This window comes from Phoca vitulina, unplaced genomic scaffold (genome assembly GCF_004348235.1).
Source record: "Phoca vitulina isolate PV1807 unplaced genomic scaffold, GSC_HSeal_1.0 scaffold1, whole genome shotgun sequence".
Lineage (NCBI taxonomy): Eukaryota > Metazoa > Chordata > Mammalia > Carnivora > Phocidae > Phoca > Phoca vitulina.
In genome coordinates, this window is record NW_022589704.1 from 102299345 (window position 1) to 102322069 (window position 22725).

The following is a 22725-nucleotide window of genomic DNA, read 5'->3' on the forward strand; positions in this document are numbered from 1 at the left end:
AAACAAAGAAGAGCATCGTTTGTCAAGAACAATAGAAGTAGTCATCACTGTGTAACCAAAAGCGGCCTAGCCCTTAGCCAGCCTGTTCGTATAAATTAACACTTTTTTTTTCCTTTTATCAAAGTCATGTGGTGCCCCCCTCCAAAACCAAACAAATCCTTGCTTTCACCCTGCAGACGGGACACTTTTTTGGCTCTTGCTGGAGTCTATGCTCACCGAATTGCAATTCTTTGATCTCAAACACTCATTTGGCTCTCATGGTATCTATTTTCAGGTTGACACAACGCACACATACACATTTCTATTTGTAGGGTAGATGTATGGAATAATACGTCTGCAAGGACAAGAAATCATTACGGCGCTTGCCTCAAGGGGAATTGGGTTAAGGAGGTGTTAGTTGAGTGGAAGAGAAGCTTCCCACCACACACGCTTAAAAAATTCATATGATTTAAATAGGTCATAGTCATACAGGGAAAACGTTAAAAAAATTTCGCTCGCAATCCATCACCTACTCTCACGGTCCTACACACTTTTATTTCCCGTGTGCTTTTTGCAAATATGAATGCATTGTTTTTCCTGTTTCTTCCGGAAAATTGCAATCTCGCTACAGTTTTCTGCACCTGGCTTTTCACGCATACGCTTCAGCATTGAAGCATTTCTCCCCACCGCCCCTTCCCGCTCAGCATAACACAAACGCGTAAGAGCCGCGCTCGCTCGCACCACCTCCAAGCCCGCCCCGCCCCCTCAGGCCCACGTGCCCCGAGGGACCCTCCTCCCCACTTCGCGGGCTGTTCCCCGCGATGCCTGTCCGAAAAGTCCCCAGCTGGAAGCCCCACCCACTCCTTTCTGCCCCGCCCCCTGGGCACGTGCCTCGGCTCCGCGCGCGCGGCCCGGAAGCGTCGGGAGGCACATCAGGCAGCACGGCGGACAGCCCGGTATCCTGCGCGCCGCGGACCTCGGAGGACCCCAGCGACGTCCGTAGCGCAGGGCCCGGTGGACGCGGCGGCGGCGGCGGGCGTTGCGACTGACTGCGCTGGTGGTCTCTGAAACGCTCTTCCGCGGCCACACTCGCCGCACTGGCTGATTGTTGTGCAGCCGGCGCCATGTCTGTGAGCGAGATCTTCGTGGAGCTGCAGGGCTTTTTGGCTGCCGAGCAGGACATCCGAGAGGCGAGCCCCCTCTCCTCCCCTCCCCTTTCCCTTTCCTTGCTTGCTGGGCCACATCGCTCGGCCCTCCTCTGTCGCTCTGTCTCGAGCGGTGGGGAAGCCTCCGGGGGTGGGTTGCTTCCCCACTTGTTTCAGTTTAGGGCATGTTCCTCCCCCACCCGCGATTCTGCTACCTTGTCCTGATTCTGTGTTCGAGTCTCGGCTCCTCAGCATCGCCAATCTCGTTTGAGTGTCAGTCTTTCTCCTTTTCGGCGCTTGTTTCTGTCGAAGGCTCAGCGCTTGGGACTCAAGACAGCACGCATCTCACGTGTTTGTTGTTGGCTTAAGAGCACGTGTGGCCTCTTCTCTTTAAAACTCTCCTATGGCTTTTTATTCCACATAGAATATTAATCCGGGCTCTGCTATGGCCCACAGGTGTCTCCTCCCCTAACCCCATCTCATTTTACGCCATCTTCCGTTGTGTATTATGTTCAGTTTACTTCTCTTTCATTTCTCCAGTTCCGCAGATAGTTTCTTGCCTCAGGACTTCTACATGTACTGTCTGCTTTTCCTGGAATTCGCATCTTTCCTTTCTTTTCCTGGTTATCTCGTATTCATATCCTTGATCTCACAGTCTGAATGATCCTTTTCCTGTCGTGTTTTTTAGTAGCGCATTCACATTAAAAACATTTGTGCGATCCGTATTTTTTAAACGCGTGTCTCCCCCCATTGTGCTCTAAACTGAGAGATGGAAAGGACTGTCTAGTTGGGTACTCAGTATTTACACAGTACTTCGCACATAAGTATGCTCAGTGAATATTTGTAAAATGATTGAAAACTACCCAGTGTTTGTGTTGCATTGCATTTTTCTTTTTACAAATCACATTCAGATACTTTATCTCTTTTAATATTTATAGTGTTTCAGTGGGATATTTGGGTTGGGTGGCAATTATCCTTTGAAGGATACATGAGAGATCTCAGGCTTTTTAATAACCTCTTGAAGCTCTCACAGAGGAAGGAAGTGGCAAAGTCAGGATTCAAACCTGGATATTTTCTGCACCGGTTCAGTCTTTGTAAAGATTGTCAGAGTTTTGCATGTGTGTGAAGGTGTCATAGATATTTAATCTATGCTATCTGGTTTATTTGGCTTGAGGTTCTGATAATAATTATGAGTTTATCTGTTACTTTGATTTTTAATCTCTCTAGGAAATCCGAAAAGTTGTACAGAGTTTAGAACAAACAGCTCGAGAGATCTTAACTCTACTGCAAGGGGTCCATCAGGGTGCTGGTTTTCAGGACAGTAAGTTCTTTTGATTTTGAAGGGTTTTTTTAAGATCCAGTTTATCAGTCATTTAAAAGAGTTATTTAAAGAGTTAAAGAGTTAATTTCCATTCAGAAAACATTTCAAGTCTGTGTCATTTTATTAAGAACAATGTCCCTCATGTTCTGTGGTGAGTAAAAATTGGAGAAGTGGGTGAGTTGAGCATTTTATATGGTTACAGAATTCTGTGTGTTATGGTTGAGCTTCCACTTTCACATAGTAACGTGATAACGTAATTATAATGTGGTAATTGTAATAGTTTTGTAGCTCTCTTGTGCATCTAGCTTTCATTTGGCTCTCTTCCTTTTAAACCCAATCTTTCATTCATTGAATATAGTTTAATATGCATTTGTAGATAAGAAGTGGCCAGTGTAAAATGTTCCTAATGTGTTTACAGTCAGCCCCTTGAATGGAGATCAGATATGATAAGTTTAAACATGGAACCTTCATTGTAAGATACAGCCAGCACAACTGAAAGAGCTGAAATATATTTTCAGTCAGAGAATGATACCATATTGTAATGTACAAGGGTCAGAGGCAAGTCATTTGTCTCAGTGGTATGGAATTGGTCAGTCAGATTGAGAATATTTGATAAAGCTTCTTTTTGACCAAATATGGGAGCTAGAAGCTGTCCAAATAAGGCGTCCTTTAAGGACTGACTAGGAATAGCAGCTGGTACAAGGTCCTTTAAGGATGACATTATTTAGGACAGCTTACTGACTTGTCTGCTAAAGTATTCCCTTTTAGCAAATTTTTGTTTATTTTTCAGTGTTGGTAAATCAGTAGGGAAACTAAAGATGAAATTTTGAGAGCCAGGTTGAAAAGTAGAGATGCATACCCTGCATTTGGTCATGAGATTTTTTTTTTAAAGTTGATTTATTTTCAGATAGACTGCATAGATTATTAAGGAAGAACTGTATTTGAAATTTGATAAATCTTTCATTATTATTATGTTTGATTATCTTTTTGTGATCAGTTCCAAAGAGGTGTTTGAAAGCTCGAGAACATTTTGGTACAGTAAAAACACATTTAACATCTTTGAAGACCAAGTTCCCTGCTGAACAGTATTACAGGTTTGTAAGAAAAATCGCTTTATTTTGTAATGTTACGTAAAAGTAAAGGCAGGAGAAAAATTGTATATACTGAATGATTGCTTAGAACTAGGTAAAAACTTCTCTATGTAAAAGAAACAATGAAAAAGAGTCAAACTATTAATAGTGGTGGTATTTTAATAGTGACAAATTTGGTGATTTTATTTTTTTCCTCTCTTTGAGAATTTTCCTAAGAAACATGTATAATTTTTGCAACGAAAAAGGAATGAAAATGAAAATATTCGTTGTATGAAGATCAACGAAAGATTATCTTTTTTAGTATATTTAAGTTACTTGTGAAATTGGGTGAACCATATCTATCTGTTAAAGTTATGGGATTAAGTGGCAGTATATACATGAATTGAGTATTATCTCGGAGTTTGAGTTTTACTGCCGAATAACGTATTTAATGTTTTATGCTGTGTTTTGTTGAATCTATAGCATCATTAATTTTAAGAGTCACCATTATTTTATGTACCACTAGGGAAGAAAATTTGTTGCCAATCATAATTGTGAAATTTATAGATTGTAAAATGCATCCTAATTTCACAGATGTTAAACTGGAAGAAGCTGCAACTGGGTACTGATGAAATATGTGAATAAGAACCTAAAATCTTTACTTGTGTTTGTTTTCCTAGTGAAAAACATGTTTTCTAGTGAAAAAGGTGGTCTGTTAAGACATGTGGGCAAAAAACAGAACATGTATGTGGGAAGTGGATAATATAACTTTACAGGATAATTTAAGGCAGGGGTTGGCAAACTACCTGTGGCCTGCTGCTTCTGGAAGCTAAGAACTGCTTATATTTTAAAGGGTTGTTAAAAAAAACAAAAAACAAAGAACAAAAAACCCAAACCAAAAACACCCAAATAAAAATATGTGACAGAGACTGGAGGTGGTTCACAAAGCCTAAAATATTACTATCTGACCCTTCACAGAAAAGGTTTGCTGACCCCTGCTGTGAGGTAGTAATAGATGTATAGAGACGTTGAACAATAGAATTGACAGGATCTTGAGAGATCGTGTAGTTTGGAGGTCACACAGAGGCTGACCTCTGAGTGATTTGGCTCTTAGAAGGTTTTGTTTGACTTGAATTGTATTGAAAATTTTTTTTTGAATTTGCCATATTTGAAATTCAGGAGGCATAACACTTAATATTTGGGGTTATAAAATTTTCTATTCCTTTTTTTGTGCCTCTAGCTCAGTTTAATTGCAGTATCCTGAAAGTTAAAAGTCTGTTGGTTTAGTGATTGCAAATGGTAGTTATTTCTTACTTGTGTGAATCAGATTTTCTTGATACGCCACACTCAAAATGTGAGAGTAAGTTAAGTGTTGAGGCTGATGTACAGTTGCAGTTCTCATCAATCTGTACTTGCCAATTTTAATTTTTCTGAGAGCAGTATCATTGTTCTAAAATTCGAAACTTCTAAAATACAGTTGTTCTTGTCATCCCTAATCTTAAATTGTAAATATTTTTATATTCATTAAAGTTGGATCATGTTTCTCATTTATTAAACTTCTCATAAGTAATTGTTATAAATTTGAACTTGTAAAACTTACACTGTCTCCATCTGATATATTTAAGTGTCGTAGTCTTACACATTTTATATGTTGGGGTTTCACATAGATTTGATTTGAAAAAGCGTTCTATTTCTAAAATGTTGGACTGCGATTGTACTAAACTTATCTTTTTTAAGGCCCCTAATCCCTCAACCTAAATGAGCTTATATCCATGCAGATTTCATGAGCACTGGAGGTTTGTGTTGCAGCGTTTGGTCTTCTTGGCTGCATTTGTTGTGTACTTGGAATCAGAAACACTAGTGACTCGAGAAGCGGTTACAGAAATTCTTGGCAGTAAGTGTCTTCATTAGCGTTGGTCTGCAGAATCAGGCATGGTAGCTTAATTTTTGGTTGGGTGGGGAGCTGTTGCTTGTACTTTCTATTTGTTAAATGAGAACTAAATGGGAAACTAATGACTTGGAAACATAAAACGTAAAAATATGTGGTGGCAAGCTTGGTTTTTGTAATTGAGTGTTTCTTTTAGTTCGTAAAATTTAGTTTTTAAAAAATCTAGGCCCACAGAAAGTTGAAAGAATAGTACAGTGAACACCTGTTTACACCCCACTTAGATTTTCTGCTTATTATTATTATTATTTTTTTTAAGATATTTTTTATTTATTTGACAGAGAGCACAAGTAGGCAGCGCGGCAGGCAGAGGGAAAGGGAGAAGCAGGCTCTCTGCTGAGCAGGGAGCCCGATGCGGGGCTCAATCCCAGGACCCTGGGATCATGACCTGAGCTGAAGGCAGCCGCTTAACCGACTGAGCCACCCAGGCGCCCCTCTGCTTATTCTTTTGCCATATCTTTTGGTCTGTTCACTTGGTGTACACGTGTGCATATACCATGTGAAAACCACTTGTAGTATCACGGCTTCTTTAAATGCTGCAGCATGCATCGTCCAAAAACAAAGATGTTCTCTGATACAACTAGGTAACATTCTTGGGGGTGTTACTTTTTTAGAGAAGAATGAAAGGAAAAATTGCAGGCTAGAAAACTCAAAAGTCCACAGTGAGGCCTAGTTGCCAAAAGTCTGAATCCATTAAAAACACAATTGTAAAAGATTCTTTTTCTTTTTCTTTTCCTTTTGTTGAGAGAAATTATATGTGTGCATATATATATGTAGATATAGTATTTTACATTTTTAGGTTCAGGTTCTGTTCACATCATGACTTTATTTTTACTTTGGTATATTTTTTAGTTGAGCCAGATCGGGAGAAAGGATTTCATCTGGATGTAGAAGATTATCTCTCAGGAGTTCTAATTCTTGCCAGTGAATTGGTAAGAAGTTTAGTGGTTTGCCATTTGCTTTTTTTTTTTTTTTTAATATTTTATTTTATTTTTAAGTAGGCTCCATGCCCGCCGTGGGGCTTGAACTCACGACCTGAAGACCAAGAGTCACATGCTCCACCAACTGAGCCAGCCAGGCACCCCTGCCATTTGCTTTTTTGATCTTCCCACTTCACTGTCAGTTTTTAAAATGGGTACAATAATTCAGGAAGTCTTTTCTAAGCCCTCTGTTGACCACCAGTTCGTCGTCGTACACTGTGTGTGTTATGTTTTGCTAGTCATCAGAGGAAGGCCAGTTCAGACAGTGAGCTAGCTGTGCATACTTACCAATGTGTGAATTTTTAAAAGATGGTAATACTGATACCTCTTCCTTTTAAAGTATTGGCAAGAGGTATATGTTCTTAGTAACTGTGTCAATACATATACTTGCTTTGGAGAACAATTTAACTGTATAACTATATATTATTTTTGCCCATATTCTTTTAATGTCTCTCTGGAGAAATTGTCCTATGAAAATAATTCTAAAGAACAAAAAAGGCTGTTATAAAGGTGTCCACTGTAGCCTTTGTTCATATTGATGAAAACTGTAGACCAGGGAAACTCCAACAGAAAGGGAATGATTTCTTGTCATGAGGTAATTTTGTAATACTAAACATTGTCAAAATGTAATTATTAAAAGACCATGTAGAAAAGTTGCGTGGCCTTTGAGGGTCTTTTAGTTGTGATTGGGAGGAAGATGTGCTGAAGAGTCCTGTTGTGACATATCCGCGTTTGCCTTCCCTCGTGTAGTCGAGGCTGTCTGTCAACAGTGTGACTGCCGGAGACTATTCCCGGCCCCTCCACATCTCCACCTTCATCAATGAGCTGGATTCCGGCTTCCGCCTTCTCAACCTGAAAAACGACTCCTTGAGGAAGCGCTATGACGGCTTGAAGTACGATGTGAAGAAAGTAGAGGAGGTGGTCTATGATCTCTCCATCCGGGGCTTCAATAAGGAGACTGCGGCAGCTTGTGCAGAGAAATAGGAGGCTCTCCTGGTGCCTGGCCCTGCTGACCTCAGTGGTTGCTGGGGAGGGTGAGCCCAGTGCCTCTCAAGGTAGTTAGGATTGCCCCGCCCCATTGCTAAACACCGCGCTTTATTTTCTTAACCAGTGTGTGGTGTAAGTATCAAAATTGAAACACTTTTTTGGGGGTAAAAAAGATAGCCTTTACAAGGACAGATTTTTCTTTGTTGTTTCAGTGAATTTGCTCTGTAATTCCGTGTGTTTCAGTTCTGTCAAAAAGTATAAATGTCAGTCTCTTGGTAAAGTCCTTTTCTTGCTTACCCTAATACTGTTGATGTACTGATTGAGAAGTTTATTGTCTTGTGTTTCTTCCAGAAGTGATCCTAGGTGTTTTCTATATCCAGATTAGCCATCCATACCCAGGTGTAGCCTGGATACAGTATACAAATAGGTAATTTAAAAGGATGGTTGCCAAGCAAATGACAACTTATTTTATATTTCCCTTCCTTATTTTAAGCCTCGTGAGTAAATCAGGTGTTGAAATTTTTGCAAGGGAGTTACAGCCCCAGGGTCTCTCTCACTGCCATCAAAATATAAAAGATGAAATTGCAAAGTCAAGTTCAATAGATTATTTTGGGACGTTTTTGTATTAGGGGATTAACATCTTATCATTTAGCTCTGTTTACCAGGTGGAGAGTAGGGCTTAGTGTTTTACAACACCTCTGTTTTCTGACGTTGCCTTAACATTCTGCTCTTGCAGCAACTTAAAAATCGTTTTCACACACATCTTAAACTAACACTTCATATAATATATTTTTAAGCTATGAAACCTTTTTCCTAGCAGCCAGCTAGACTGTCTGGTCTGAGACTGTAAAGCCACCCAGTCAAGTTAATTAGCAATACCCTGACTGGTATGTTCAGAGAGAAAAAAGCTGTGCTCTGTCTGGAAAAAAGAGAAAACCTTGGATTCAAAAAGAAGATCTGATCTGGTAATGTTTTTTAGAGTAAGCAGTTTCAGGTTGTTGGCAGCTATCCCAACAGTCAGGTTTTAGATTTACAGTTTTGGGCAAGTCACATGGACCTTGTTGGCACCCACCTCCCCCTCCTTGTTTTCAGGTAGTGCTAAGAATACTTGCCACGTAATTTCTGCCGTTGAAATGATTTAAAATGGTGACTTAACCCACAGGTTTTGGAGCTCACTGAAAGGAAGGTGCTAGTGTTTCCAGAATAATAGGAGGTATTTGGAACCATCCTCTCGTGCTTGATCCCTGGTTAGGCTTTCCGTTTGTGCAGTAGAGTATTTGGCCTCGCTGTCAGAGCCGTGATCAGGCCAAGTTAAGGACTGACCAAATTTTCCATCCTGAGGAAAAAAGTAGAAACAAAGCATAAATTGCTTTGCATTTTTGGGTTTTAGAACAATTTACTTGACTGCTCTTTCTTCAGGAGAGTTTGTAGAAAGAAGAAAGGTGCTCAGGTGTTTGAAGTGCCTCGGGCGGTCATCTGAAATGTGCAGTAATAGCGCTGCCTGGGTTGAGCACAAAAGGCTTCTAACTACATGATCAAACATTTGCAGTAAGTTTGGTAATAGTTTTCTTCTATGTGGAGAATCTCAAGGTGTTTTGAGGCTGAAGATGACCAGGGGTGATAAGCACATACTGCTGTTTAATAGTTAAAATTATCAAAAGACACCAACCACTCAAGAGTTAAATTAAAAGTATTGTAATTGAACATACTGAAAAGCCTCGGCTCTGGTTTTTTAGTACACCAGAATCTTCTTTTCAATTTGAGAGAATTGAGCAGCTTAGAGTAGAGATGAATTAGTGGATGTTTTCTTTATAAATTTATTTATAAGAAGAGAACCCATAAATACTTCATAAGATTTGCCCTGTCTTAAACTTGAATAATAATATTGGTAACGCTTAAGAGAATTTAATAAAGAATGAAAGCTTCTTTGGCATTGTTCTGAGTCCTTTACTTAAACAAGTGGCTGAAGAGATGAGGTGGATCTGCAGGATGCCGCTGGCATAGTTCGTACCGTGTACTCTGAAATCGTGGCTTTCTTGGTTCTTTTTTTTTTTTTAAGATTTTTATTTTAATTTATTTGAGAGAAAGACAGCATGAGCAGGGGAGAGGAGGCAGAGGCAGAGGGAGAAGCAGACTCCCCACTGAGCAGGGAGCCCGACGTGGGGCTCGATCCCAGGACTCTGGGATCATGACCTTAGCTGGAGGCAGCTGCTTAACTGAATAAGCCACCCAGGCGCCCAGTTTTCTTGGTTCTTGGTCTGGATGAGACTGTATTCCTCAGGTGGAGCGTCATTGTGTGCCTGACACCAAGCCTGAAATAATTTTTTTTTTTTTTTAGTATTCACTGTAATAAACATTAAACAAATAAAAAACACCCCTCCCCTCCAAACAACAGTAACAAACATTTAAGGGGGGGTTGAAATTGACTGGACTGGAGGTTTGAATGAGCAGGAGGTTAGGGAGAGTAGAGGAGGGTATCTAGCTTAACTGTCAGATTTCTGGTCCGGAAGACTTAAGTCGAGTTAGGTGCTGTTAGCCCAGGTAGGGTGTGTAGGAGGACTCTTGGTTGTATTGGGTTCATGATGCTTGTAGAGCACGAGGTGGAGATGACCAGCAGGACTTTGGGCATGAGGGAAGCCAGGAGCCAGCCTGGGATAGCTTTGGGTAGTGTTAGTGTTTATGTGGTAGATGGGTCAGGAGAGCGGGTAGAATAAGAACAGTAATGAGGTGAGGACAAAACCCTGGTTCACAGCAGGGTTTAGTGAGTCAGGCAGAGGAAGAGACCATGAAGAAATGGAGAAAAGGTTACAGAGACTGACAGAGCAACAAGAGTGGCTTGTCACAAGCCAAGGGAATAAAGAGGGGCTAGAAGGCTTTTCAGGGGTAAGAGATTTAAAATACATTACTTTCACAGTCTGAGAGTCTTGTGACTGTCAGGCGAGGCTAGGTTATGCTGTGCTAGCAACCCCCCAAACTCCTAGGCATAGTACAGAGTTTGTTTTTCACTCGCACTGAATCCTTTGCAGGTTAGCTGGGGGATGTGTTCATGTTGTCCTCATGTAGCTGACAGGAGCCACCCACTGGACCATTGCTAGTTGCTGGGGGAGGAGGGAATCGGTTGTGGAGGGTTGTACACAAACACGTTCCGGTTTCCAAGTGACCTGTCACTTCCTCTCATAGTTCATTGGTTAGAACTGGATACCTTCCCGTGCTAAACACCAAGGGGGCCAGGAAGTGAAGACCTACCTTGCAGGATGGGAGTTGGCAGACGGAGGGTCAGACAAACTAAATGTTGAAAGTCGTGGGCAATGTGTAGTTCTTTTGGTTAAGTGAATAGTAGTATTTCTGGTCCCACATAAACTTCACTGGGCTTGGGAGGGAGAGGAACTGTCCCAGGGCCACTGTTACCTGTTGGATGATAAGAAGACGGTGGAGCCATCCGTAGTTGTCCCCTCTGCTGTGGAACGCTGTTTCCGGTTTGAAAGAGATTTCTCTGGTGTGTGTGCATTTGCGTCGGTTCGTGTGAGTGTTAAAGCCAATATTCGGTGAGCTCTTGCATGTTCTAAGCACCGGGATAAACCTTTTATCCAGACCCATCTGATTTCATCCCCATATAACTGTGAGGTGGCTGTCACTGTTTTCCCCATTTTAGACTGGAAGCAGGCTTGGAGAGGTCCTGAGTTCACAGTTATGAAGAGGAGGAGCTGTGATTCGAAGTCACTTACTCTGCCTCTGCATCCACATACACCGTTTCCTCAGTGATGCTTTTGGTGGCCTCACTCTATAGCCTGACTTGACAAAACCCAAATCCACCAACAGTTATGAACACAGTGTATGTGTAGCTTTGGGTGAGGGGCAGTTTGTGTTAACAATTAGCTTAAAAAATTGAGTGGGAAACTAGGTCTGTGTCCTCAAGATGTTTAGGGTCTAGTTGCAGGGGAGAGGGTGGTGAGAAGATACAGATAAGAGATTAAATATGCAACTGATATTTGAGCGCTTACTGTAATTTTTTGGAATTTTTTTTTTTCAGTTTCATTGAAGTACATTTTATAAATAAAATTGACTCAAATCAAGTGATGTAATTTATAAAGTAGTGCAGCAATCATCATCTATCAATTTTAAAACATTTTTTTATCATCCAGAAAGATCCCAGCCCCAGGCTACTACTAGTCATAAATCTGCATTTTCAGGATATTTCATATAATGAAATCATATAAAATGTGGTCTTTTGTGTCTTACCACGTAGCATAATGTTTTTAAGGTTTATCCATGCCACAGCATGTGTTGGTAGTTTGTTCCTTATGCCTGAGTGGTAATCCTTTGTATGGGTATTCCATATTTAACCACTCATCAGATGAGGAAGGTTTAAGTTTTATAATGTTGCTTTGAGCATCCTTGTGCAAGTCTATGAGTGGGCTTTTCCATTTCTTTTGCATAGATACTTAGGAGTCTATGGTAAAAATGATGATTTTTGTGTTTAGCTTTTGACGAGACTGTCAACCTGTTTTCCCTTCAGCAATCTATGAGTTCCTTACTACAAGTTAAAATTCAGGTATCAGGCAAGATGTTACACAACGTCATTGCTAAATAATTTGTGAACAATTGCTGTAGGAATTTAGGTATAATCTGAACCGGTTCATGAAAGAGGTAGGATTTAGATAAGCATGGAACTAAGAGGAGGTCATTTCTGGGGGGACAGAATTGAAAACAGAGCAGAAATGGTAGAAGCATACCTTGGAAATACCATGGATTCAATTCCAGACCACTGCAATAAAGCAGATATTGCAATAAAGCAAGTCAAGTGAATTTTTTCCTGCTGCCTATAAAAGTTATGTTTGTGCTGTACTGTAGTCTTACTAAGTCTGCAATGTCTAAAAAAAAATACATACCTTAATTAAAAAATACTTTGAGTTGTGATCATTGAACACAGATCACCATAACAAATAAGAAAAAGTTTGAAATATTGTGAGAATTACCAAATCGTGACAGATAGGAAGTGAGCAAATGCTGTTGGGAAAATGGGGTCGACAGACTTGCTGGACACAGGGTTGCCACAAAACCTTCAGTCTGTAAAAAATGCAGTATCTGCGCAGTGCAGTTGAGACGAGGTATGCCTGTGTTAATTGAATGGGGATGGGGATGTCACACACTTGACTGCAGAACAGTCTAGTGATATTGGACTGTTAGGTTTAGAAAAGCCTGAATTGAGAGGTTGAGGAGTTTGGACTTTGAATGATAGGCATTGGGGGGCCATATGGTTTTTTCCTTTTTTTTAAGCAGGGAGGGAGCATCTTTGGAGTCGGACAGCCGCAGTTTTGAATCCTGGTTGTCATGTTACCATTAGAAGAGACCAAAGGCAGGGAGACCTGTGAGGAGGCGCTTGCTGTCTCTGAGGTTGTAAAGGTCAGCTTGGGTGGCTGGTGGTGGGCCTGACCGGATGCAGGTGCAGTGCACCGTAAAGGAAGAAGGAGTCAACTTGGGGTTGGTGGAGAGCGGGGGATGCTGTGGATTGAACGTGTGGGTCCCTTCACATTTATACAATGAAGGCTAATCCCCGATTGGATGGTATTGGGCGTGGGGCCTCTGGGAGGTGATTAGGTCGTGAGGGTGGAGCCCTCATGAATGGGATTAGTGCCTGAATGAAAGGGACTCAGAGCTTCCTGGTGCCTCCACCACAGGAGGACAGAACCAGGAGACATGACCACGTTCTGTGAGCCAGGAAGTGGGCCCTCACCAGCCACCAAATCAGCTGACCCCTCGATCGACTTGATCACAGATTTCTTGTGTAAGCCACCCTGTCAGTGGTGGTTTTGTTACAGCAGCCTGAACGTACTAAGACAAGGGAAGAGCAATTGAGGAGAATCAGAGATGACTGAGCTGAAAAAATACACGTAGGAAAGTGGGAGCTAGTTTCTGGGGGAAGATGAGAAGGTCAGTGTGGCAGGTATTGAGTTTACTGTGATGGGGAGATGTTGCACAGGTGGCTGTACTTTTTGGGGTAGAATTTAGGGCCCTAAGTGGAGCTGAGGGAGTCTTAGAGATTGGGTAGAGTGGATCTCTGGCTCTGGTTGCCGGGGAGCTTCTGGAGGTCGGGAGAGGTCTGGACAATAATCAAGCCAGGGAGCCCCTGGAGGTGGTTGAAGACAATGAGGAGAAGAAGGGAGAGGAGTGAGCCAGAGGCTCTTGTCATTCTCTCTAGGTCAGGTCTGTCCCAAGCAGGAGTGGGGACCGATAGAAAAGTCATATATGTACAGTGATCTCTCCCATTGCCATAGAAATCCTTTACTTACCATAAAGACTTAAAGGCTTTTGACTGAAGGAAAATAAACCTATGAAAATATGTGGAACCCCCAGAGAAGAAAGTTGGGTTTGTTATTTTGTGATTTTGTTTTTTTCCTTATTTACCCTGTTTCTTAAATCAGTTACGATCATCTGGTATCATTTAATATTAATTAACATTTACACACAGCCATCTGCTCTGGCTGGAGTTCTGCGTTCATCCATTTTAGCTGTGTGTTTCAGTGACAGAATGCTGGCCTTGCTATCTGGATGTACCAGCTGGACCTGCCAGTGAGACCAGTTCAGAAGTCAGGAGGGGACTTCAGCTTCCTTTGCCATGTCCCCGTTGTCAAACCTTCCACTAATGAACTTTTTGCTCACCCTGGCAATTGAAGTGAAGCCAGAGCATTTTTCTCAGTCGGGAGGTACAAAGGGCAGGGTGTTTGTTTTACTTTTTGGGGGGAGGACTGCAAGATCGTTTTATTTTTATTTTTATTTTTATTTTTTTTTAAAGATTTTATTTATTTATTTTGACAGAGAGACAGCGAGAGAGGGAACACAAGCAGGGGGGAATGGAAGAGGGTGAAGCAGGCTTCCCGCCGAGCAGAGAGCCTGATGTGGGGCTCGATCCCAGGACCCTGGGATCATGACCTGAGCCGAAGGCAGACGCTTAACGACTGAGCCACCCAGGCGCCCCTGCAAGATCGTTTTAATCATTAAGGGGTTGTTTGGGGAGCAGAGTACGTGGATTGGCCCTTCTACTTTGATAAGACGCTAGTTAATTAGACCCAGAACTGACACAACTAAGATAAAGATAAAGACCCATAATCAGTGTTAAAAAAAGACCAACATCAGTAAACTTTAAGGCTTTCTTTGCACCCAGAAGTTAATTTTTATTTCTTTTCTTTCTTTCTTTCTTTTTTTTTTTTAAAGATTTTATTTATTTGAGAGAAAGAATGAGAGAGAGAGCATGAGAGGGGGGAGGGTCAGAGGGAGAAGCAGACTCCCAGCTGAGCAGGGAGCCCGATGCGGGACTTGATCCAGGGACTCCAGGATCATGACCTGAGCCGAAGGCAGTTGCTTAACCAGCGGAGCCGCCCAGGTGCCTGAAAAGTTAATTTCTAAATCCCCAAGAGGAAGAACAAAGGATCAAAGGGATGGCCCTAGGTTCTCTTCTTGAGAGAAGAACCTGTGGCTAGCAGAACTTGGCTGTCAGTCTTTTGGGGACTAGTCTTGGGGGGTGGACATTAATAGGGAACAACATGAGTCCAACAGGGTTGGGTGGCTTAGTGAGCCTTTCCATGCCTCACCTACCATCCCGCCTGTCACAGGACGGGACAGAACTTCATCTTTTTTTTTATTTTTTTTTGAGGTGGGGGAGGGGCAGAGGGTGAGGGAGACAGAATCTTAAGCAGGCTCCATGCCCAGTGTGAAGCCCTATGTGGGGTTCAATCTTAAAATCCTGAGATCATGAGCCGAAATCAAGAGTCAGACACTTTATTGACTGAACCACCCAGACACCCCATGACTTCATCTTGTCTAACAAAACCGGCCAAATTGGCAGCTGGGTTGGGCTGTGGCCTATCTTGTGTCATCAAACAACTCAATCTTTCCTTAAACTGAAAACAGCCTGGAAATATGAATATTTCCAAAATACCCTCACTGAGGAAAACAAAAGGAAATAAGAGCTGACTGCAGAAGAACTTTGACTTTGATCCTCACGTATTTTGTACACATTGGAAAGGAGGAATAGGTGATACTGTCTAGTGTTCAGTCAAAGGTACGATAGGGGTTGTGGGGACACTTCGGGGAATATGTAAACGTGCATACCGTTGCTTTATGACCCAATTTGTACAGTTTTCTCTTTGGAGACTTGTGTTACTTTTGTGATTATAAGAGAATTAAGTAAACATTGTGGTAAATTGGGAAATGACAAAAAACTCTTAAAGGTGCCTATGTATTTTCTGCATTGTTGCTTATCCTAAATATACTATTGACTTTCAAAACTCGCTGTTGAGGTATTTGTGGATTCTGCTGTTAACTTTTGATCAGAAGTACTATCACTTAGCTAATGGCTGTGTGAGTGTCTGTTCATTGTCCTGGCTCCTTTCACAGAGAGGTACAGATGGGTATCTTCTCCCCAGGCTCTCTCCAGCTTCCTCTGTCCTTCAGCAGCGCCTTTTACATTGCTGGCATCGAAGCAAACATACTGTAATTGGCTTTTATAATTTTATAATTGGATTTTTTTAAAAAGATTTTATTTATTTATTTGAGAGAATGAGAGACAGAGAGCACGAGAGGGAAGAGGGTCAGAGGGAGAAGCAGACCCCCAGCTGAGCAGGGAGCCCGATGTGGGACTTGATCCCGGGACTCCAGGATCATGACCTGAGCCGAAGGCAGTCACTTAACCAACTGAGCCACCCAGGCACCCCATAATTGGATCTTATAATTTCCTATGAAGTTAGAAAATAATTTTTGTCACCTTCTGCCTTGTCATAGTATTTTTACATTTCATTACAAGCCTCTGACTTTCGGAGCTGTCCTGACACATTCTGTGTGACAACCCAGGAGGCCAGGACAAATGGAGGAGGAGGTGTTCCCAGGGGTTTCCCTTCTTTCTTCCTTAGCCTGTCTTCTCTGGGCCGCCATCTTGCACTCAAGCTGATGCACTTGTGCTCTAGCCTTGAATTCTGATCACCACTTGGTGCTTCACTGCTTTGGAAAGCAACCTGGAAGTTCCTCAAGAAATTAAACCTAGAGGTACCATATGACTGAGCATTTCCATGACTAGATATATACTTGAGAGCTGGAAACTCTCCATACGAGTCTGCACAAAGACCTGTGCACTAATACTCATAGCAGCATTATTCATAATGGCCTGAGAGTGGAGACCATCTAATTGTCCATCAGCTAGTGAATGGATAACAAAAAGGTATTTCCCCACAATGGAATGTTATTTGGCAATAAGGAATGAAGTACAGATATGCGCCACAGCATGGATGAACCACGGAAACATGCTAAGTGAAAGAAGCCAGTCACAAAAGACCACATGCTGTTTGATTCCACTTACATGAAAGTCCAGACTAGGGAAGTCTATGGTGACAGAAAGTAGATTAGCGGTTGCTGTGGGACAGGGGGGAGGGGAGAGCGGGAAGTGACTGCTAATGGGTATGGAGTTCCTCTCGGGGGAGAGGAACACATTCTGGAAGCGGTTAGTGGTGATGGTTGTATAACCTTGTGAATATACTAAATAGCAGTGAACTGTACTCAAATGGATGAGTTTTGTAGTATGCAAATGATATCTTAATAAAAAGCCAGAACTGATCTTGCCATTTATCTTCACAAATTGCTGCTTGTGGTTTCTGTCGGTGGCACTGTGGGGGGAGCACCAAATGCCAGGCGCCGTGCGGGGGGCTCACGTGAAATATTTCATTTAATCTGCCCAGCAGTGTGTGTGTTGGCCATTTGTCTCCACTTACAGAGAAGAGACTGCAGTTTGGAGCACAGGGGGGCCTGCTTGCTGTCCTCCAGCCCGTCTGTGGTTCCCACCCAGCTCAAGCCTGACCGGCCCCAAGCCCCAAGTTCTGCCTCGGGGCCACTGAGGCCCAGCACATGGGAGCCAGCTTTGGCTCTTCTCCCTTGTCTCTCCACCTGCTCCTGAGTAGAGTTCATTTCCTCCGTGCTTCTTGTGCCTTTTTTCTACGGGCTACACCATGTTCCTAGATCAGAATGCCATCACTTGTTGCCAGGCCTGTTCCAAGAGCCCATGAGTCTCCTGTCTTCCAAACTGTCATGCCTCTAATCGACCCAGTACCCTGCTGCCACAACATTGTGAGGTCTGGTTCTTCAAGTCTGATCACGTGCCTGCTCTAAAACAATGGCTGCCTGTGTCCCGGTGGATTGAGGGCACGCTCAGGCTGCGGTCCGTGGCTTTTGACAGTGGTGCTCCCTGCCTGCTCGCCCACTCCTCCCTGCACATCCCAGAACACTGCTCACTGTGCTTCCGGGAGCACGGCCACAGCGGGCTGGAATTCACAAAGGCTGACCACTCAGGAGAGAAGCATACCCTGACAACTCAAAGGGGCAACATTCAGAGGCCTTTAGGGTTCCTCAGCCTGTGTGAGGAACAGAAGAGCAGTGATTTTCAACTGGGGGCAGTGTTGTCCGTTAGGGGACTTCTGCAATGTCTGGAAACATTTAAAACAAAATTTTTTTTTTTTTTTAATTACAACTTGGGGAAAGGACTACTGGCATCTAGTGGGTAGAAGGCCGGGATGCTGCCAAACATCCTGTCATGCACAGGACAGCCCACAGCAAAGAGCTATCAAGTCCTAGATGTCAGGAGCGCCAAGGTTGAGAAACTAATGAGCTAAAACAAATAATTTGACTCTTGAAATGCAGTAAAGAATAAATGAAAATACTAAGTGATTTCAGATGTGTAATAAAGATTCTTGCATATTGGCAAGTGCAACACAGGAAGGCCACGTGGAGATGTGGGGCTCAGAGGGTGAGTTTGGTCACCAGCTAAGCACGTGATGCCCACTTCCAGGCCCTGCCCCAGCGCCGTGGTGCCCGACACTTCACTGCATCATAGCTTGTAGTGCGTTGAGTTAGGATTGTGTTGTACTCGCCCGTTGACTTGTCCGCATTCTCCACTAGATCTGAGTTCTTTAGGGGCAGGCTTGCCGTCTTGCTCATCATTGAATGCCAGGTTCTTGCACTAGTGCCTGGCACGTAAAAAAGCTCAGCACGTATTGTGAGATTGAATGGAATAGATGAAGCACATAATTCAAATTTTATCTCAGCAAAGGGAGTAAGTGTTACCGTTTGCGGACTTTTTTTAGCCTTTGGAGAATAGATAAAACAGAATGCTAACCCCTCAGATGTCCAACACCTTTCTGTAAGCCTCTCTGTACGCACAAAGAACAGAGTATCACAGCAGTCTGGTATCGTGCCTCTCTTCTCTGAGCCTCGCATATCATGCTGCAGTTACAGTGAGCCGTTGCCTCCAGAGGGAGATGGGCTGGAAGGGCTGCAGAGGAGACCCCAGGAAGGGCTGAAGGATCCAGTACCCTCAACAAGGGTGGCAGATTCAGATCAGGGGATGTGGCCGTTTCAGTGTCTAGATCGGGGTCAACCATGGGCCCACACTGGAGACATTGGGAAAGACGTACGTACTGGGGAGAGTCTTGGAGACAAGAATTGGGGTGAGGATCAATGTTCAGCTCTCTGCTTTTATATATTTATATATATTTACATATATATGTATACATGTCGGACTTTTTATATATATTGGACAGCTTGGAGCTGTCTTTGTTCCCACTAATTGGGGAACTGATAGGAAAGATCCACATAAATTCTGTAATGCAAATTATTGCTATCTTTTGGCCCATTGGGGTGGCTTTCTTCCTGGGTATATCCTGCAGGTTGTACATCTGATCACTCCTATGATTCCTTATGATCTATCGCTCCTTATGATTAGTTAGAAACCTTTACTTGCAAGGATTATAAATGGAACAGTCTGCAGAAGCTATTCAAAATCTTACGGACTGCACTTTTTATTGTGGTTAAAAGGTATATAAAAATTTTTACGATTTTAACCATTTTTAAGTGTACAGTTCTGTGGGATTAAATATGTTTACATTGTTGTATAACCATAACTATCATCCATTTCCAGAACTTCACCATCTTCCCCAACTGAAATTCTGTACCCATTAACTCCTCCATTCTCCCTCCCCCCCAGCTTCTGGCACCCACTGTTCTACTTTATGTCTCTATGAATTTGACTGCTCTAGGTCCCTCATATGAGTGAAATCATACAACAAACAATGATTATTGGCTTATCTATTGTTTTTAGGAAAATTCTTTCTCTTCCCAACGTTAAAAAAACAGTAGAGGGTCACTAGTAAGTTTAAAAAATATAGGAACCTGTAATAAATAAAATAAAAATCTTATTTCAACCAATGAAGAAACCATCGTTAATATTTTAGTTTATGGTCTTCTGATTTTGTTCTACATCTTTATAAAGAGTCATATTGGAACTCCACACAAAGATTCCAGTTTTCCATTGTTACCAATAATAGTCTTATGAACATCTTAGTATACAGTCTTTGATTGCATCTCTGAGATTATTTCCTGAGGATAGAGTTCTAGGTCATATTTTTGGACTAAGATTATAAATAGTTTTAAGACTCTGGATAAGAACATAATTTCAAATTGTTTTCCAGAAATGTCCCAGTGTATGTGAAAGTGGCTGTCTCACCACATTGTCACAGTGTAGCTTACTTTTTGTTTAAAAATTTTACCTAGGGGCGCCTGAGTGGCTCAGTTGATTAAGCGTCTGCCTTTAGCTCAGGTCTTGATCTCGGGGTACTGGGATCCCCGCATCGGGCTCCCTGCTCAGCGGGGAGTCTGCTTCTCCCTCTCCCTCTGTCTCTCCTCCCGCTGGTGCTCTCTCTCGTGCTCACTCTCCCTCTCTCTCTCAAATAAATTAATAATCCTTAAAAAAATAAATAAAAAATTTGCCTACTTTTACCACTTTAACTTGTTACCATTTTATCTTTTCCTTAATACCAACATCTAAAAATAATCCACTTTCAATATTTGTGTGGTTCTAAATTTTACAGAAAATAGCATCATACTCTACATTCTCTTTCGTAACTTGCTTCTTTTAAATTTAGAAATACAGTGTGAATCTTGGTTTCAGTATATTTTCTTTGTATCAACATTATTTTAAAAATTTCATTAGTTCAAAAAATTACATCAATAGTACGCTTATTATAAAAACCCAAAAAATTCATGAGTATGAAAATTAAAGATAATTATACTTTAATAACATTTTAAATGCAAATGTAAATATATAAGCATCGTATTTGTCAATTTCAACAACATCTGTTCATAGTATACGTTTTATTTGCAATTTGCTTTTTGTATCAACATTTTATCAGTCAACATGTCAGGACATATGGATTTGTCTCATTTTTTTCTTTTTTTTTTTTAAGATCTATTTATTTTAGAGATAGACGGTGTGAGCGCGTGAGTGGGGGGAGAGACAGAGGGAGAGGGAAAGAGAATCCTCAAGCAGACTCTCCGCTGATCGGGGAGCCTGATGCAGGGCTCGATCCCAGGACCTTGAGATCATGACCTGAGCCGAAATCAAGAGTCGGCAGCTTAACTGACTGAGCCACCCAGGCACCCCCCGTTTTTTTTAATTGAATGATTATTCATAGTGTGGCTATGCAATTTAATCATTATCCCTTCCATAGACATTAAGGTGTCTTAAGCTTTTTCTGTTATAAATAATGCTCTAATGATATACTATAATACATTAAAGAAAAATACATAGGAGGCACCTGGCTGACTCAGTTGGGGGAGCATGCAGCTCTTGATCTCGGGGTTGTGAGTTCAAGCCTGATGTTGGGTGTAAAGATTACTTAAAAGTAAAATCTTAAAAAAAATAAAAAAATCATAGGATGGATGAGTAGTTTAATGCTATTGTTAAACATTTTGGTTATTTTCCTTTCTTGTTTTTTAGAAAAATATTTATTTATTTACATAATCTCTACACCCAACGTGGGGCTCAAACTCACAACCCCGAGATCAAGAGTCACATCCTCTTACGACTGAGCCAGCCAGGTGTCCCCCTTTTTTGCTTTTCATTTTATTTTATTTTCTTAAAGATTTTATTTATTTATTTTGAGAGAGAGCACATGAGCAAGGGGGAGGGGCTGAGGGAGAGGCAGATGCAGAGAGGGAGAAGCAGACTCCCCGCTGAGCAGGGAGCCCGACGAGGGGCTCGATTCCAGGGCCCCGAGATCATGACCTGAGCTGAAGGCAGACGCTTAACTGGCTGAGCCCCCCAGTCACCCCCCTTTTTTGCTTTTTAAACAAATCTCTGAGAGTATCTAAATATTGTCCTAGGATTCCTAGGGCATATTCATTTTTAAGGCTCTTGCTTATATTACAAAAACTGTCTTCCAGAAAATACACCAGTTTGTACTCCTATCATCTGCTTTCCTAGACTCTTCCCCATCTGTGGGTTTTACATTTGGAAACAACTGACCAGAGAGCAAATCACAAGCTTTGATTCCATGCCAGTCACCTCAAGTAATGGTGGGGATTATGGTTGGAATAATGAGGTCTCACTGAAAGGAAGTCAGGACTTGGAGCTGGGGCTGGGGACTTAGTAGTGACCCCTGACCCCTGACTCTCAGGGCCTTCCCACGACCCTCCTGAGGCTTCTAACCCCTCCTGTCCTATTCTCTGCCCTGCGGCTGGCTTCCTTGCCATAGCCCCTTGTCTTCTCTCTGTAACCTGGGGCTGCCAGGGGCTCACTCTGGCACTTACCCTGCATGTGTTCTCAGATTCACGCGCTGTCTCATAGTTAAATGATTATTTTTTTTTAAGATTTAATATACATACATTTAACAGAGATTAGATTAGACTTGACAAAGATAGTAAATTTAACACAGTAGAGTGTTACAGACTAATTTCTACACCTGATGATGCTGATATCAAGAGACATCAGAGAATGCTTCCAGCTCTCCAGAAAGCTCTCGTGTCCCCTCCCCATCCAGACCCTTTCCCTAAAGGCGACTGGGGCGTTCTGATTTCTATCACCTCAGATTTGTTCTGTTAAACTTCGTATACATGGGCTCAAACAATATATATTCTTTTGTGTCTGGCTTCTTTCCATCATTGTGTCTTCAGGATTCAGCCATGACTTTGTGTGGGGCAACAATCCTCTGTCAGTCTCTCTCTCCCTTTTTTGCTCTGTCGTTGTTCACAGCATGAATAAACTGATTTTAAAATCCATTCTCCTTGGGGTGCCTTGGTGGCTCAGTTAAGCGTCTGCCTCCGTTTTGGGTCATGATCCTGCGGTCCTGTGATTGAGCCCCATGTCAGGCTTCCTGCTCAGTGGGGATTCTGCTTGTCCCTCTCCCTCTGCCCCTTCACCCCTGCTCATGTGCTCTCTCTCTCTCTCTGCTCTCTCTCTCATATAAGTAAATAAAATATTAAA

At 42.2% G+C, this 22725-nt stretch overlaps 1 protein-coding gene across 2 annotated transcripts; it reads left to right on the forward strand.

Annotated features, from left to right (window-relative positions):
• Nucleotides 1-928: 928 nt before the first annotated feature.
• TSN (translin) lies at nt 929-9354 on the forward strand. 2 transcript variants are annotated; one of them, XM_032412427.1, is made up of 6 exons: nt 942-1169; nt 2352-2445; nt 3443-3539; nt 5294-5409; nt 6313-6392; nt 7191-9354. In XM_032412427.1, exons 1-6 carry the CDS (start codon nt 1104-1106, stop codon nt 7422-7424), a joined length of 687 nt encoding a protein of 228 aa, XP_032268318.1. In that variant the 5' UTR covers nt 942-1103; the 3' UTR covers nt 7425-9354. The 2 variants fall into 2 exon arrangements, with proteins under 2 accessions (XP_032268328.1, XP_032268318.1); XM_032412437.1 differs by lacking the exon at nt 6313-6392 and having other exon boundaries at nt 929-1169; nt 7191-7358.
• The last annotated feature ends 13371 nt before the right edge of the window (nt 9355-22725 follow it).

Coding starts and splice junctions, on each gene's coding strand:
- TSN (XM_032412427.1), top strand. CDS start 1,104: ATGTCTGTGAGCGAGATCTTCGTGGAGCTGCAGGGCTTTTTGGCTGCC. Junction 2,446..3,442: donor GGGTGCTGGTTTTCAGGACA/GTAAGTTCTTTT, acceptor TTTTGTGATCAG/TTCCAAAGAGGTGTTTGAAA. Junction 6,393..7,190: donor TAATTCTTGCCAGTGAATTG/GTAAGAAGTTTA, acceptor TCCCTCGTGTAG/TCGAGGCTGTCTGTCAACAG.